The sequence below is a fragment of the Cygnus atratus genome, chromosome 1 (assembly GCF_013377495.2).
Source record: "Cygnus atratus isolate AKBS03 ecotype Queensland, Australia chromosome 1, CAtr_DNAZoo_HiC_assembly, whole genome shotgun sequence".
NCBI classification, from domain to species: Eukaryota; Metazoa; Chordata; class Aves; order Anseriformes; family Anatidae; genus Cygnus; species Cygnus atratus.
The window spans coordinates 115833454-115849753 of NC_066362.1; the positions used below are offsets into that span (position 1 = coordinate 115833454).

Here is a 16300-nt window from a genome sequence, read left to right on the forward strand (position 1 = left end):
GCAAACAAGAACTGAGTTAGAAACGTTCAATTCCTAATACCTAGCAAAAATACCACAGGTTTCAGTTCAGCCATCTATTCTAGGCACTGTTCAATTTCTTTCAGTGAAAAAGAAATGATAATTTGATTTATGTATTTGCAACAAAATGTAAACAGTGAAGCAACCTTCATGTAGAGATGAGTTTCTTTTAAAAAGTTACTGCCAGAATAAATTCCACGATCTGTTTGGTTAAACCATCCAGTACAAAGAAAATAAATTCAAATGGAATTGGTGCAAGAATGTAGTTCCAAGAGGTAAAATATATATACATTTTTTTAGACAAGCCCACTTTTCATTATCATTTGGTTTGCCAACTCCAAGTTTCTTTGAGAAAAATGGTTTTGTACTTATTTTGGCGACAGACGCTGCTTTGGACACTTCCATATCCTTTATATTTCTTTTTTTTTAATAATCAAGAAGATCTATCACTTAGCAAGGTATTAGACTGAGAGTTAAAGAAGCACTAGTAAATTCTCTCACATTGGAAAACTATATTGTATTAGGTAGTTTCATGTATGTGAAGTGTATTTTGCAGAAATATGACCAAAATTTCATGCAATGTCACAAACTGAATAAAAGCAGACATGAATGAATTTAAACTGCAAGTCAGCCATTGTACAAACAGTCTCTAGAGATGTTTCAGCAACATTTCAATTACAGCTTTAACTCCTTAAGGGATACACAGCCTATGATATATAGCTATTGTGCAATTCAATGGAAGAAGTCTTTTTTTTTCTCTGAGGAAACTGCCATCTGTCCATTATCTTTTATCATACTTCAGACCTCATGAAAAATAAAGCTAGAAAAAAATATTTTCCACTAGCATGATAGTTTGCTATCATCTCGCACACTAGTGAAATACTTTTCATTAAACAACAGCTAGGAGAACAGAGAATGAAAAAAATTCAGTCTGTTAAGCAATTAGGTCCCTGTATTTAGGACCTTGTATTTCCTTCAATAGCTCCAATGTAACCTGTTGCATGGAACATGAGTTTTTAAGAAAGAAACACACTTGGCCTGTTAGGAATCACTGCAATAAAAACATTTTGTTGTTGTTTTTTCCCCCCAACACACGCTGCACTAGGTAACTTTCTAGCCAAGACAAGTAATTTACTCAAGAATCATAAAAAAAACCCTGAACTATCAACTCTGTCACTGCCAGGAGTAGCAACTCAACTACTCCAGAGCGCTTAGAAAATAGGCTTTAGATTTTACACCAAGAAACTGGATTTATTGTAAATGCCACAGTCACATTGATAGACAGAGCACAGACTTCTGGTAACAAACAAACATACATTTTTGTAACTAAGCATATCTACTTGGTAAATAAATGCACTTCGCACAGCCTTCCTTTTAAATGTGCCTAAGCTAACCTAAATAAGCAGACAGCATAGCAGAAAAGGGAAACTTATGTAACTGTTTCTTAAGCAGTATATTATTTTTACTATGTATATAATATTTTATATTATATACACACACATTTTCATCAACAGTTCAAATCATACCCAAATAAAAAATAAAAATAAAAAACCAAAAAACTGGCGCTCCTCCAATACATTTACCACCTTTCCCTCAGGCATAGTATTAATCCAGGTATTTGTCAAGATAGAGGAATGACAGTTAAAAAGACTCCCCCCACAAGAAACAAGTTACACAAAGAATACTGTATCACTACAAATTTTTATTCAGAAGCCCATCTTTAAAAAAAATCTCATTATGAACTTGTTTGGTCAAACTACAACACTTTCTAGCAGACATACAGTAAAAATGGCATGGCTCAGAATCGACCGGATCTTTCACGATCTCTTGACCGCCTCCTATCACGTTCGCGTCCTCCTCCTCCTCCACCACCACCTCCACGACCACGATCTCTGGATCTAGACCGACGTTCACGGGACCTCGACCTGGATCTATGCCTTCAAAGAAAGTTTGAACATTTTATTGTTTCACCATGTTCAGTCACTCGCTTGCACTGCTATGCAGTGGAACATTTGAGGATGAAAGTAATGGCAGAGAAGACAGACAATAGGGGATTACAAGTACTGGTAAATTGGCACTCAGACTGTGAAACCACGTATTTCTGTACTGAACAAATGTAACACCGAGGAGGCAACACACATTTTGAAAAGACTCAACTGTTCACTGCCAGTCATCCATTGTAATCGATGTACAAAACTTAAGGAAAGGCATGCAGAGGAACCAAATGCACTTTTGTGCAGCTGCTAATTGAAGCAGCAAGAAAAGGGGACACCTGCTCTCGCAGTTATGAATAGCTCTTAACTACACACAGGATAAGCCTACAGCTGTTTACAAGTCCAGTTCTATTAAATCAACTGCATTAACTAGCAGTTCAACATTAAGTTATCTTTTGTTTGTTTGTTTTCCCCCTCCACTTCCAGAAGTCATCAATGGTTGCAGATAATCTTCTCTGCCTCTAGGGTTGATGACTTGAATTCAGGAAGAAAGCTAAAATCACACACAGAATGTACTGCTAGTACAGCTACTCTGATGGATTTATATGTTATGTAGCACTCGCCAAAGAAAAGTGTTTTGAATGGTTTTAAGCATTTTAGAAAAGTCAATTCTGTAACAGAAAAACCAAGTAAACACTACAATTTTCAATAGCTGTAGAAATAAATAGCTGCAGAGCTAAAAAGATCATGGAAACAAATGCTCCAAGTCTAGGTTTACAAAATATTGTTCCAAACCAAGCTGTTTTGGGATGGGAGTATAAATGGGTACAAACTTAACTGTGACATGGAGACACACACAAAACTCCTGAATACCACTGAGCTTTAGAATTACTAAATTAACCTATTTTTCAGAAGTTCCAGTATACCATTCCTTTTTCTACTTGAAACTTTGATGCATGTCATTCCGTGTAGCATTATTTTCAGGCCATTTTAGTCTATACAATCTACCTGCAAAGCCCAACTGATGCAAGAACTTTTTTTTTTTAATATCAAACTTTTACTGATAGCATGTGACACTTTCAGCTTCATAAAGAATTTAAACAGGGCCAATAAAGACCAAACTGCATGGAGGACTCAAGTATTGTATTTGTTTTACCACAGATTGAAATTGGGCTACGGGTAAAACAATCATATTCCAAAGCCAAACATGCAAGTCTGGTATTTCTTGCAATAAAAGATTGATGCACTAATGCCTTACTAACTCACAGAGATCTAGATTCAGATTCTTAAGAGTGACCAAAATGTTAAGATAAGCATATTTTGTCTCTCTCTCCCCCCCCAGTCATTCAAGCACCCTAAGAGCTTACATTTATACTTAAATCAGTATTATATTGTGGTATTTCAGGAAAGTATTTAGGCACAAATACATGTGCCTAAGCAATTTAATCTGAATTTCCAAAGTTAAATTTGCCCTCACAGATTCTAAGATACTGCCAATTAGAGACATTCATATGAAAAAACATTTTCATAATCCCAAGCTCCCTCTGTGATTGAAAGGCGAAGTTGTGCTCTACCTAAAAGCAAACCCAACAATTTTACTTGCTTAATCTAAACAACAAATTCCAAAAAATAAGGAGTTTCAATCCAGCTCAAAGTGAGCCATCCATAAAAAAAGATGTCACAGTAACAGCAGTGGTATAAGCTTTTCTACATGGTGCCTTAATAAATATGTAAGGTGCTATTAATATTAACCTCCCTCCTGTTACTCAGAAACAAATATTGGCTAGAAAAGCCAGGCATTAACTCTTAAATCAGAGTAGGAGAAATAGTAAAAACACACCAGGTCCTGAATTCATCCACAGATATGCCCGACAGAACCATAACTTCAGTTGTTTTACAGACTCATTCCTTTGTTCTAAGTTGGTCACTTGATGCCCTTCACTGGTATAAGCCAGAAAAAGCAAGAGAGGATTTAAGTTCAAAGGTTTGTCTCCAAAATGTTCAGCAACTGATCTATAGCTTATGTATTTTGTGTTTAAAAGCAAACTCACTTTTTACGACGACGCCCATACAACTCGCGTCTCAACTCTCGAGAAATGGGCTTCAAATGCATGAAGTTGCAGAAACCTCCTCGTGTACACTCCCTGAAACAGAATACAAGAGATGGTTAAAATTCTCAGCTCTACACCAAATCAGTTTGCTCTAAGCCCTACCTAGTAGACCTCCAGCCATTTAAAAGTTAATCACCTCTCATATTAAGCACAGGAAATCACAATCATTTACTGAAACTGACTAGCTCCTAGATCAAAATGCAGAAGATGGCAAACATCAAAATGCTGACTGCAGGTCCTCCTGGTAACAGGAGGACATTGATATAATGTTACCTGAAGCCTTTTTTTTTTTCCTTCCTACCCTAAGCTACATATAAAACCCACATCCAAGCAACACCTTGTCTGTGCAGGCATTTCACAGGTAAGCCAACAGGAAGTCACTTTTTACCCCATTTCATATTGACGGCAACAGGCCTCTCTGAAGTCGGTCACAGGTGAAAGCTCAGCATGAATGGGCTGTCCATTAAACCAGCGATTGTTCAGGTCAATCACAGCCTTTTCGGCATCTTCTTCACGGCGAAACTAAGGGCAAAATTAACATTTTCCCATGTTACAGAGAAGCAACAGAAGTAGATCAAAGATTCCTGTCAAATCAGTTTCGTGGTATCTGTGGCCTAAGGCTAGCAATCAAACTAGAAGCTACTTAAGAGCTCCTGGGACAGTCCATCAAATCAAAGGTAAAAAAAGCTAGCTTTTCACTGAACAGGATTTGGAGCTAATTACAACACCAACAGTATGTTCTTTGTTATGTTCTATTTGGTCTTTTTAGTTTGGCAGCTTGGATTACAAAATATGAGAACATTGTGTCTTCTTAGTACAACTTCAAGCAAAGACAAATGCTTTGGAGTACCTTCCTATATTGCCAACGCTCCAAACATAATGGAACTTTTTCAAGCATTTAAGAGAAATCAGCACAAGAACTGAAGTTCTCATTCATTTAAATTGTGACTTTCAAAAACTTGATCCCATTTCACAACGAAGATAAAACTTAAATTCAAAATTCTTTTTCAGAGTCCACCATCTGCAAAATTTTAAAAGCAACTTTTATTTCCAATTATTATAGCCTACACAGACAAGAATTTTAGGCCTCAAAATACTTTCCAGTTAAGGGAATGTACACTAAAAATATTCAAACAATCTCGCTCACCCTACCCCGCTTTAAGGTCAGTTTGGACCTTAAACCAGCCAGCTACTGCCAAATGTAAAACTGGCTACAAGAGTTTTTGTTTAACTGGGAATTCAGAAAATAAATGTACCTGTTGAAAATGAACACACCTGTTGAAAATAAACCTCTGCTCATAGTGAAATGCTTTAACAGCAGCATGATGGGAAGAAAGACCCACAATTAATCTTGACAAATTAAGCAGTCCATCTGTGGAGACTGTGTTGATTCTACTATTTTCACTTTTCAATTTATATTGAGAAGTTTAGAACCTGGAAACCTTCACAAAAATTACATGATTACAGCACCAGTAAATACTATTCAATACATAATAAACTTTTTATCCTACCTTTACGTATACGTTTCCAACTAGATGGTCTCCAAGGTTATCACAAACGTTCATCTCTTCAACCTCGCCGTATTTTTCTTCCATTTCTGTGAAGACCTCCTAAACACAAACCAAACAATTAAAAAAATAAAATTAAAATTAAAATTTTGGGGCACCTTAGTTAAAATACAGAAGTAATACATTTAACTGATAACAAGTACAAAAGAAAGTTGTTCTCAAAAAAGTCTTCACATTTCTGATTTTAATATTGGTACTTGCTTGGCCTGTTCTGTGTCCATCTCTAAGCACAGCGCTAACAGGATACAATAAGTAGCTATGGAAAACATTAAGCATACGGTATTTAGGGAACACAGAACATGCACTGAAAATACTAAATATAAGTTTTGCAGCTATGGTATTCCTTAGATTTATTTCTATACAAAGAATTATGAATTTTTTGAATTTACAGAAGAGAAGGGGATTACAGAAACCAAATGCTACATGGCTTAGGTTGATGATTTTTAAACAAAGCCTACTACTCACAGTAAAGTTAAAGGCAAACTAACTGAAGGTTATACCAGCAAATACTTAGTATTAGAAGTTTAAAGTTTTTACAAACACCTAAGGAAACAAGCCCTTTTCTCTGAATCCATTTACTTCTGATATATACTGAACCTAACTTGCTTGCTTCTAAAAATTTGAGAATACTTTGATACACTCTGAACATTGCTTTTTTCACATACCTCAAAGAATTCATCATAATGTTCCTGCATCTCAACATCGCTCACAGCACCTGTAAAAATCAAGAGTCATATCGATTAGAGCCCATAGTTAAGGAAGAAGAGATTCTGATTATACTACAAAACATAATCTAGAGATGCCGTCTGGAGCATAAAGGACACCATATAGCATTTTGCTAACTAATAGGAATATTAAAAAAAATAAGTATGTGTGAACAGTTTTAAGTCCCCCAAAGTACTACGTCAAAACATTATACTGACATGATCAAATCAAAACAAGTTTTAAATCGGAACCAAACTTGTATGCCACAAATTTCAAGGGAGGAAGGGGAAAGGAATTGCTTTGAAATATCATTTCAATTTTATGTACAATCCCACTATCTACCAACAGTTTTACCTAAACAGAAGGCAAGTGCTTTGTCATATCTGCGTATTTCTAAGTATAATCACAATTTAGTGTTTCTCTTCCTATATGCAGAATTGCATTTTAACAAGTCCACCTCTCCATCTCCAGCACATATACACCAAAATTTGGGAGTTCGCAATGTAACACAGCCCAGAATTTCTTTATTTTATATATTTATTTTTAAAGAATTTGCTCAGAAGAGTTACTAAAATGAGTTTCCTCAGTGGTCTCAAAGAAGGGTACCACAATGCTTTGCGACAGAAAGCAATTTTTTTTGTTTGAGTATCACTTAGTTTTTCTATAGTCCTGCAAAAAAATAATAATTTAGTGCAAGGTAAGCCAGCCATATAGTCAGGTTAGATTATTTTCATGCTCCAAGCTGGATTTCACAAATAAGTGCTGCTTGCCTGCTGCTATAAGAAACAACATAAGTTTGGCTGATTTTTCAGAGGATTAAGAAATAAAAAATGAGTTTCATTTATTTCTGTCAGTCTACAGCATTTTATGGTAAATTAAGCTGTGTACATTAAAGCCTAATGCATTAGCTCTTCAGCAGCTAAGTGGTTTATTAAGATCAAGCGGAGGAGTTTTAAAATGAACCCTGCATTTTATGCTAGAAAAATATTCTAGCCTTTAAATTACAAACACTGCTGGTTTAGTTCACAGAATGTGACAGAAACTGAGCCAACAAAGCAAAGTTTATTCAGTTCGGGCTGCTATGAAAAAACAGATGCTTTCAGCTCAGGCATTTTTGGCTAACGGTACCACTTGGAAGAACATGACATTTTTTCTTCAAAGTCACTAATAGTAACCAGCCACACTCTGGAACTGCCATTATTTTTCTTCCACCCAGCTGCCTCCTGAAGAAGGCTACAGGAGGCTTGTCATGTAGTTCAGGCTAACAATGTTTCTGGATTTGAAACATGCTTGCTTTTCAGAGCTTTCTTCTTCCCCACCACTTCGTCATGGTTATACAGCAAATTAAGGAAATACCAAACATTAAACCAGTACTTCTAGACAGTTAATACTTAACTATATTCCCAAGGTGGTGCCAACACCACCTGTAACAGCTTACTAATATCTAAGGATTTATTCATTAATTTATTTTTAAGATATCAGATAGGGCTCCAAGAGCCACGCAAGGAATAATTGATTTTTACCAAATGGACAAGTGCTAGAAGCTTGTAAGGAGATTGATTCCATTGTTAAATTAAGAAATCATAAGCAACAGTTAGTTAACGACTACATGAAGGTCCTTCTAAGTGGGAAGCATACATATGCACAGGCTTTACAAACGTTCATATCCCAGGGCCACCGGTATCTGAACCTTGAGCAGCCCAACTACTATTTAATATACTCAGAGAAACTATTACTGTTCAAAACTAAGGTTAATCCTCTATGACGGCAATAGAAAGGAAGACAGTTAAGCAACAACAAACAACGCATTAAACAGCTACCCAAGTTATTCATTTAAAATACATGCAGTACTTAAGTAGGGACAAAAAAATCGGAAAAAAAACAACAAACAGGGAGCTGGGAGTTTCAGCAAACCTACTGATAACAGAGCTCCAGCTCTACCAGACAAGGTATAGTTAGGCTCTGTTAAATAACTGCCCACTCATCAAGGCAAACTAAAGTTGGATACCATTATTTAGAAGACTAGAGAATCTGTTCAAGTCAGGACTCTTGCAGCTGTACAATCGAAACAGCTCCACAGACCAAACTGCTGTAACTGTACAAATTAGTTACCAGCGCACTGAGAATTTAGGGACAGTGGAAATACCCAACTGGATATTTTTGGTTTACCGAACCAGCGTTGACTACTAAGCAGCTGCAACAAGAGGGCCTACGAACCAATAAAACTGTTTAGGCATCTAGACAAACTTACACAGCTCATTACACATCTAGCTTGATTGTGTCACATAAAACAAGCACAAGTTACTTAATCAGGGCATTATTACTTTTAGAAGCAGAAGACACACTGTTGACTTTTAAGGTAGTGGCTGATTTCACAAAGCACGTCTAATTAAATGCTGGTAACTAATCTGAACTAGTCTATAATCCAACAATCAAAAAAGAAATAGCCAGACAAAGCTTTATTACCACACAATCAATATTCACTTCAACAAGAAATATTAGTTTAAATATAACACCGATCCTTTTTGATACTAGAGCTTTTAAAATTTAATTTTATTCTAATATGATGATTCGATCACAACAATAGATAAGTAATTGTAGATAAACAATCTTGTTCATTTAACTTCTGCCAGTCTTAGAGTAGGTGTTTCCTCTTTTGTCCATTCCTACCTCATGAGGAGTCATTAAATTAGTTCATGACCATACCCAAATGGCTTCCCCTCCTTAAAAGTAATTTTAAAGATATATTTTCCTACATAAATATGCAACTTGGTTCTGGAATTTGAATTTTCAAAGCATGGAGGGAATTTTAACCATGCACCTATCCAAAAGGGAAGCGTTTGTCAGTCAAAGCGTATTCTTCCAAAGTAGACTCTACATGAAAGCTGCATTAACCTAGGACAAATTTCTGCATGCACTCTGAAGAGTTTCAGATTCAAGTTCTCTTAAGTTACAGAGCAGGAAATTTGTTGGATGAAGTCAACGTGTCATTGTCCCACTCTTTTAGTCAGTGGAACCGAACGGATAGCATAAAACATACAGAAAAGCATTCCTAGGATGCAAGCAACTGGCAGGGAGAAAGGAAGGGGGAACAAAAGCAGCGCATCGAGACTGCTTTACAGGGGAAATACAACTTCAATTCCTTTCGATTTAATAGGTGGTATTCAGATTCCCCTCATAGCTTTCAGAGTAGGGAAGAAGGTGAGTGGGACAAAAAAGTTTGGGTCTCTTTATTTTTTGGACACATTTAATGAAATGTGGTCAGTTTGATCTGTTAAACTAATATGGTAGACCAGCTTAAGTCGACACTGAGCTCTGACAATCAAGCCCAGGGAACCAGTGAAGGAACTTGTATGAACTTACAGCGCAAACCGTCAGCAGACTGGGAAGAGTTTTGAGGGTTACGGTAAATGTTCAAGAGGGCAATGGTCTGAAATACAAAACGCAACAACTTTATATTATAGAAAATAATTTTAACAAGAAACTGGTTTCCTTTAGGGTCGCTCTAGCCGAGTCTGTGCTGAAAAAGAGGTGGTTATTCTCTCCCAAGGAGGAGAACTTTCACTTAGCTGGTGACCTTTCTGAATCAGCCTAACACTGTAAAGTAATAGAGATCTCACGATACTCCAGTACTGTATTCTTTTTAAGTTCTTTTACTGACCAACATTACAATGGAGGGGTTTGCGTGACTTCAGGCAGATACGTAACAGATATCATCCAAACGCAGCACTCAAACTACAGTCATAATTATTTGCTTGAATTTAGTCTTCCTGAATGGTTTTACAGTAGCAAAGCCCCAGGAACAGAAGTAATACAATATCAGAGCATAACATGAAATCTCCATTTTCCTAAAAAAGTTAAGATGAAAGAAAACCCATAGTTTTGGGAAACTTACCGTGCATCACCAATATACCTATTTTATTTTTTATTTTTTGGTTAGATCAAGAATTTGAGAAATGCCTGCAGTTGAACCCTTTAACAAGAATGCAGTGTTACCAAGCAAACATTTTTCTTTCCAGTGCAAAAGAGAAACTGCACCAGGTCCAATTTATGAAATCATGTTCTGCATTCTGAATTGCACACATTTGACAAGTTCTTGATTTATGCGCAAGAAGAGTTCCATCACTTGTCCTGTTTGCAACAGCTTTATGTCAGCAGCTCAGAAGCCAACATTATTTTCTCATAATTAGGAGTGGGCTCTTTAACACCATTCTTTAAAAAAATTTCTCCAACTGTGGGACTTACAGTGTGAGCCGTCAGCCGTCTGTGCACTGTTTTGGGGGTTACGATAGATGTTTTGAATCAAGATGGTCTGCGGGGAAAAAAAATAAAAAGGGGAATTCTACTGGCTGCTGTGCATATAATAGACAATTGCAAAGAGACAACTTGTTTGCAAACATCTAAAAGTAATATTTTATTCTTAAGGCTTCCTTTTGAATTTGCAGAATATCTTCCAAAATTGCATCCAGACCATCATATTATGAAAACAGTTTTAATTAACCACCAAGAAAGAGCTGCGTTTGTCTCAACAGCTATCCTCAAAACGGGAGTTGTGAGGCACAGTAACCTAAAACATCAAGCTACGTGGTATTACGGATACGCCTAGCTTTATCGTATTTTCAAGACCGGATTCATTACTGTAAGTCTAGGGGAAAAAAAAGATAGTGTTATGTGCACAGCATACAATACATAATGCCACAGAGTCTAAAATGTTACACCAGACAACAAGGTTTTTTAGGCATGAGCTACGTCTTGTTTTGTGTATCAGGAATTTCTTGGTGGAATTTCTGTTTAAATAATATAATAGCATCATAGGTTCACATGTTTCCGATCCTTCAAATAAGGACAATATCCTTTTAGCCCTTCTGCTTTTTACTTGAAGAATTAGCCCAGGCAGACTTGAAACCTTACATTTGTACCGTTCTTCTTAAAATCAAGTTGTCTGAAAAAACAAACCATGTTTAAGTTAGTAAACTAATATTACAAAAAAAATCCAAATGTCCATATCACTGTAAGCAGCTCAAAAATTGAAATTTGATTACTTTAATACAAGCTCAATGTTAGTTAGTATGAATCGCAGTCCCCAAATAATTTTAGCTTACACATTAATATTAGTAGCCACATTAAGAACTCAGAGCTTAAAGAAATCACAAGGACCAGCAATGTCATACCTACATACGCTGCCCACTTAACATGTACAGAATCTGTAATATCACATTTATATCACACACGCTTGTTTTTTTTTTATCATGGCTATGGTCATACCAACCAAAGCTTTGTGCTTCCATGGCCCAGGTTTAAAATAACTATGTTTTAGCCTACAATTGGAGTGAGCCAGAAGCATGCATATAGTTACAGTGTTTCTGCTGATTGGTGGTAATTTGATCACTCTGGATTGCATGACCTTTCCTAACACAGCCCTCCAACAAGGGCTACACCAGCAATAGCAAGGGAAGATAAAAATGTGGTGGCAGTAGCTTCCCATTAATAACACACTCGGTCTTCTGTTTTCTATCACGGCTGATTACCTATCGGCATACAAATAAAGATTTCTGTAATGGATCCTACACGACTGCCAGGTACGTTACAGATGTTACAATACAGCAAGGCAGCCAAGCGCAGTGCTGTAGTGATTCCAACACGTCCTGCTGACCCACTTCAGGTGGTATTTCTATCTGCAGTTTCTACAGCAAAACTAAAGACAGCAGGGACAGCGGAAACCATTGTTTCTTACAAAACGCTGGGTGCAAAGATGTAGCTTTTCTTTTTAACATTAAAACAACCACTGCGGAAGCTGTCTAGTTCAAAGTATTTTCTAGCAGCTAACGATTTAAACTCAAGCCTCTATCCTATCACGTTTCGGCACGCTGTCCATGTATGTCAGTAACACGGAGCAGTTTGGAAAATGGTCAATGTTCTGATAAATACTATTTACATTAAAAATTAGTGAGTTCCCATAAATGGAAAAACTGTTTTTGTGGATGAAGTACCAGCAGCGGTGCCCACAGAGCAGCAACCCAGACAGGCCACCCAGAGCCCTCCCAGCCCACTTCCACACGTATGAGGTTTAACTCGATGAGTGCCATCGCTCTAAGCTCCAGTCTCGTAGATGTTACACGCCTCCCTGGTGCTCCCCAAACCCACACCAGCCCAGAGGACCCCACTAACTTTACCCTTATAGGTAAAAGTACTTATAATTCAACGACATCTACAAGTGCTAATAATACAAAGCAGTCCCAAAGAAATCTATTTACCTGCATACCTTGACAATCAGCAGTGATAGAAAACGGCAAAGCATACAGCTCTCCAGGTAAGTTTTCTGAAAACTGTAGAGCTCGTAATAATAATAGCATCCCTATCATCCACTGCACCATTTTTTAAGTACGTGTGCAGTCACATCTCTCGTCTCTAGTACTATTTAGATAGCAAAAAAGTAAATAATCTGTCAAGTTAACCGATGTGTATACCCTCAGCAACCAGGCAAGTTGCTTTCAAGAAACAATTCTTTCACTTTCAAAGGAAGCGTGTAAGTTACTCTTGAAACTTAAGAGCCTGGTCAGAGAGCAAAGGTAATGACAGAAAAGTCACTTTTGTTATCATTTTTTTCCTCTTATATGCATAAAAGACTTAAGTTCACACCTCTGAGATGGGCGGAACGTGCTGCCACTGTTTGTGATAATGAAAAAAATCTGGGACGGTTTAAGTGCCTAAACATCACTGAGAAGGCACACTCACCTGAAAGTTAGCACTGGTTGGTCTCTACTACAGGCAAGCTTACAACAGCATCGCTTCCTGCAGCCATTAAGGGTGACAGGAGATAATTAGAAATGCTGGGAGAAGTAAATGGAATACCCCCAAAAAAGCAAAACCCCATATAAACTGGGGCCAAAAGTGAACTAGTTAAATCTGGAGCTCTGTAATTATTCACTTGTATCTGAGAATCTATGTTTTAAAGTAAGAATATACTTCCACAAAGAAAAAAAAAGAAAAAGAAAAGAAAAACAAAAGGAAAACAAACCTGGCTAAATGTTGGTTTGTTGTGCAACCGAGAACATCTGTCTCCATGACGACAAGCTCCAATTTTGAAATAAAATGAACAGTTGACTCTGCAAGTAAAAAACCCAAAGCAGTTACACACTGGAAAAGAAAGACGTTAATATGCACTTCCTATAAAACACATGCCCCAAATGCCTTTATCTTGATGTGGAAAAAGTAACGCAGACAAAAACAGGAAAGCATTATAGCAAATCTGTTCATAATCATTCCTCTTTATCCCTAATTTACAGCGAGTTACCTAATAAATTTCACCTAATACTCAAACCCCAAGTACATTAATGACACCACAACTGACGAAAGCGATCCCAGCTGTTCTACCCTTCCAATCCTCCCTTCTCATCTTTATGCCAGTTTCATGGTGTGACAGGATGGGAAATAAAGTGAAAAACAGTGAAAAGTTACACTGTGAGCTACAGAGTTGCGTCCTAGTTCATGCAACCCCCAGGTCCAGACAAAAAAAAAGTACTTTAAAAAATGATACAGTTGCACCTCTGAATGTTTTAAAAACCCACCACTTTACAGTCATCCATTAATGGTACTCTAAAGGAGCACTGCCAACATAATATTGGAAGTAATTCAGGTAAGAGGAGAAAACGTTATATAAACGAAGAAGTTATTTTGCTCATGTGTATTCCCTAACTAAGCCATTTCCACCAACTAATTCTTTCAAAATAAAGCTTTATTCATTTATTTTTACATCAAGGTAATTGTATCTTTTCTTCAATCAACGATTATCTAGCAACAGCTTCAAAACCATGCTGGTTTAAGAATGCCGGTAAAACTCTCACATATATTAGTATAATTTGTGCGGAATGATGAAAGGAAGAGCCATAAAGAGTGTAGTTACCTTGACTGGGAAAACTGAATGCAAAATTCCAGAGGGCAAGACAACTATTACAGGCTAGACATGTGTGAAGTGAAATATGAGAATTCTCCTGGAAGAAAAATTACTATTCCCGTGTTCATAGTTAATACCACCAGTTCTTCCCTCAGTCCATGGGGGGGGGGAGAAATACGAATGTGCAAAGCATATCTGATCTCTAGCAAAAGGCTCTACCGTGAATTGTAATGTGCTTACTATTCAACACATTTTTGAAAATACGTTCTTAGCGTTACGCTATACTTACTGTTTTTTCTGAACATTATGCTGAAATAATAATAATAAAAAAAACTATGAAGTTTTGATATTTGGAGTTGGTGCTCTTGAAAGCCTTTGCAAAGATAAATGATTGCCTGGTTTCCAATAAGGCTTCGAAGTCCAGCACTTTGTGGAGAGTTCTGCTCGCTTTTTGGACACAAAGCGAGACCGGCGCAGGACTTTCACGCCAAACGACACGCGGCTCACGCTGCCGAGCTGCAGCGCGTTTCGCCAGAAAGGCCGCTACGGCGACAGGGCCCACGCGGGGCTGAACGAATCGGGCCTGCCGCGCGGCACCACAAAGCACCGGGGCGAGAGAGAAAAGAGAGAGAGAGAAGCCTGCGGGCAGGCGGAAGCCACCCGAGGCGCCCAGGCGGGGGCGGGCGAGCGGCGGGGCCGGCGTCCTTGCGGCGGGCGGGGAGGGGAACAAAAGGGGCCGGGGCCGGGGCCGGGGCCAGCCACGAGGCGCGGAGGAAGGGGAAGGGGAACGGGAAGGGAAGTGGAGGGGGGGGGGGGGGGGGGGCAGCGGCGCTGCAACGCGCATGGGCGGGGCCGCCTGGCGCGCGCGCGGCCGCAGCGGGAGCGCGCCCCCTCCCTCAGCGTGGCGGCGCGCGCACGCGCGCTCCGGGGTTGGGGGGGTGGGGGGGGGGGGAGGAGGGAGGGCGCGCGCCCGCTTCGTCTGCCCCCTCTCCCCCTCTCACCGCGTCCCCGGGGATGGGGGGGGGGCCCGGGCCCGCCTCGGGGAGAGGCAGCGGGGCCGCGGATAGGGAGCGGGGCCCGGCCCTGAGGTAACGGGGGCCCGCCCCTGAGGGACGGCGCCGCTCGGGGAGCCACCGCCCGCTTCCCTCCCTCCCGCCGTCCCCAGCCCCGCGGGGAGGGTCGGGCGGCACTCACTTGTCCTTCTCGGTGCCGAAGATGGAGGCCAGGTACTCCGCCATCTCCCACCGCCCGCCCGCCCGCCCGCCGGACAGCCCGGCGCCCACCGCACGCGTCACAGCCGCCGCGACGGAAGCGCGGCCCCGCGGCGCCCGCTCCCCTCCCCTCACGCCCCGCGGGGGGCAGTGCGCATGCGCGTCCCGCCGCCGGTGCTTCATTGGCGCGACCTCTCCCTCCTCCCCCCCCTCCCCCTCCGGCTACGCGGGTGCCGCTCGCGCCACGCGATGCTGGTGGTGCGCGTGCGCGCGCGGCCGCCATTATGGTGGCTTCCCTCAGAGTTAGTGAGGTGTGCGGTGCTCAAATGTCGTCGCTGTGCCGCCCTGCAGGGTGCTGTACGCGAGCCTGTGAGGCAGTTTCAATGTCCCTGCAGTTAAATGCAGAGCAACTTCATTAGAAGGGCCAAGGGGAGAGCACAAGGTGTGCCTGATGTAGCTCCTTCTGAGCGTCCCCCTAAAGATCCAGTGAACATCCCAATTGAAACACCAGTTCTTGCCCCAGCTGCTTCTAAGGGTACGGTCGTGGGCAGCAGGCGCTCACTTCTGCCCATACTCGAGTATTTGATCACTCTCAGGTCCAGTCAGGAAGACCTGTGATCTCTTGACATGTACTGTGAGAACAAGCTAACAAACCAGGCTGAAAAAAAACCACTGAAGTCGGACATCAGAAAGCACAAGCAACAAAAAAACATTAGACCCATAAAATTTTGGCCCTAATCCTGAAGCAGGAGACAGTCCTATTACTTGCCAAAGTGGTACCCTATTCTAAAGTGCTCTCGTTTGACGAGGCAATTCTGGAGCTACCATTGCGTTTTGAGATCTAAAAAGAACATATTTA

The 16300-nt window shown here is 40.0% G+C and overlaps 1 protein-coding gene across 4 annotated transcripts; it reads right to left on the reverse strand.

Moving 5' to 3' along the window:
* Positions 1 to 1699: 1699 nt before the first annotated feature.
* On the reverse strand, positions 1700 to 15572 carry U2AF1 (U2 small nuclear RNA auxiliary factor 1). 4 transcript variants are annotated; one of them, XM_050709734.1, is made up of 10 exons: positions 15425 to 15569; positions 13355 to 13442; positions 13072 to 13128; positions 11248 to 11278; positions 10582 to 10648; positions 6297 to 6346; positions 5575 to 5673; positions 4452 to 4585; positions 4004 to 4096; positions 1700 to 1955 (listed from the first exon to the last, which is right to left on the reverse strand). In XM_050709734.1, exons 2-10 carry the CDS (start codon positions 13399 to 13401, stop codon positions 1817 to 1819), a joined length of 717 nt encoding a protein of 238 aa, XP_050565691.1. In that variant the 5' UTR covers positions 13402 to 13442; positions 15425 to 15569; the 3' UTR covers positions 1700 to 1816. The 4 variants fall into 4 exon arrangements, with proteins under 4 accessions (XP_050565691.1, XP_035401540.1, XP_035401543.1 ...); XM_035545647.2 differs by lacking the exons at positions 10582 to 10648; positions 11248 to 11278; positions 13072 to 13128 and adding exons at positions 3793 to 3893; positions 9700 to 9766 and having other exon boundaries at positions 15425 to 15572; XM_035545650.2 differs by lacking the exons at positions 10582 to 10648; positions 11248 to 11278; positions 13072 to 13128 and adding an exon at positions 9700 to 9766 and having other exon boundaries at positions 15425 to 15571.
* Positions 15573 to 16300: the final 728 nt, after the last annotated feature.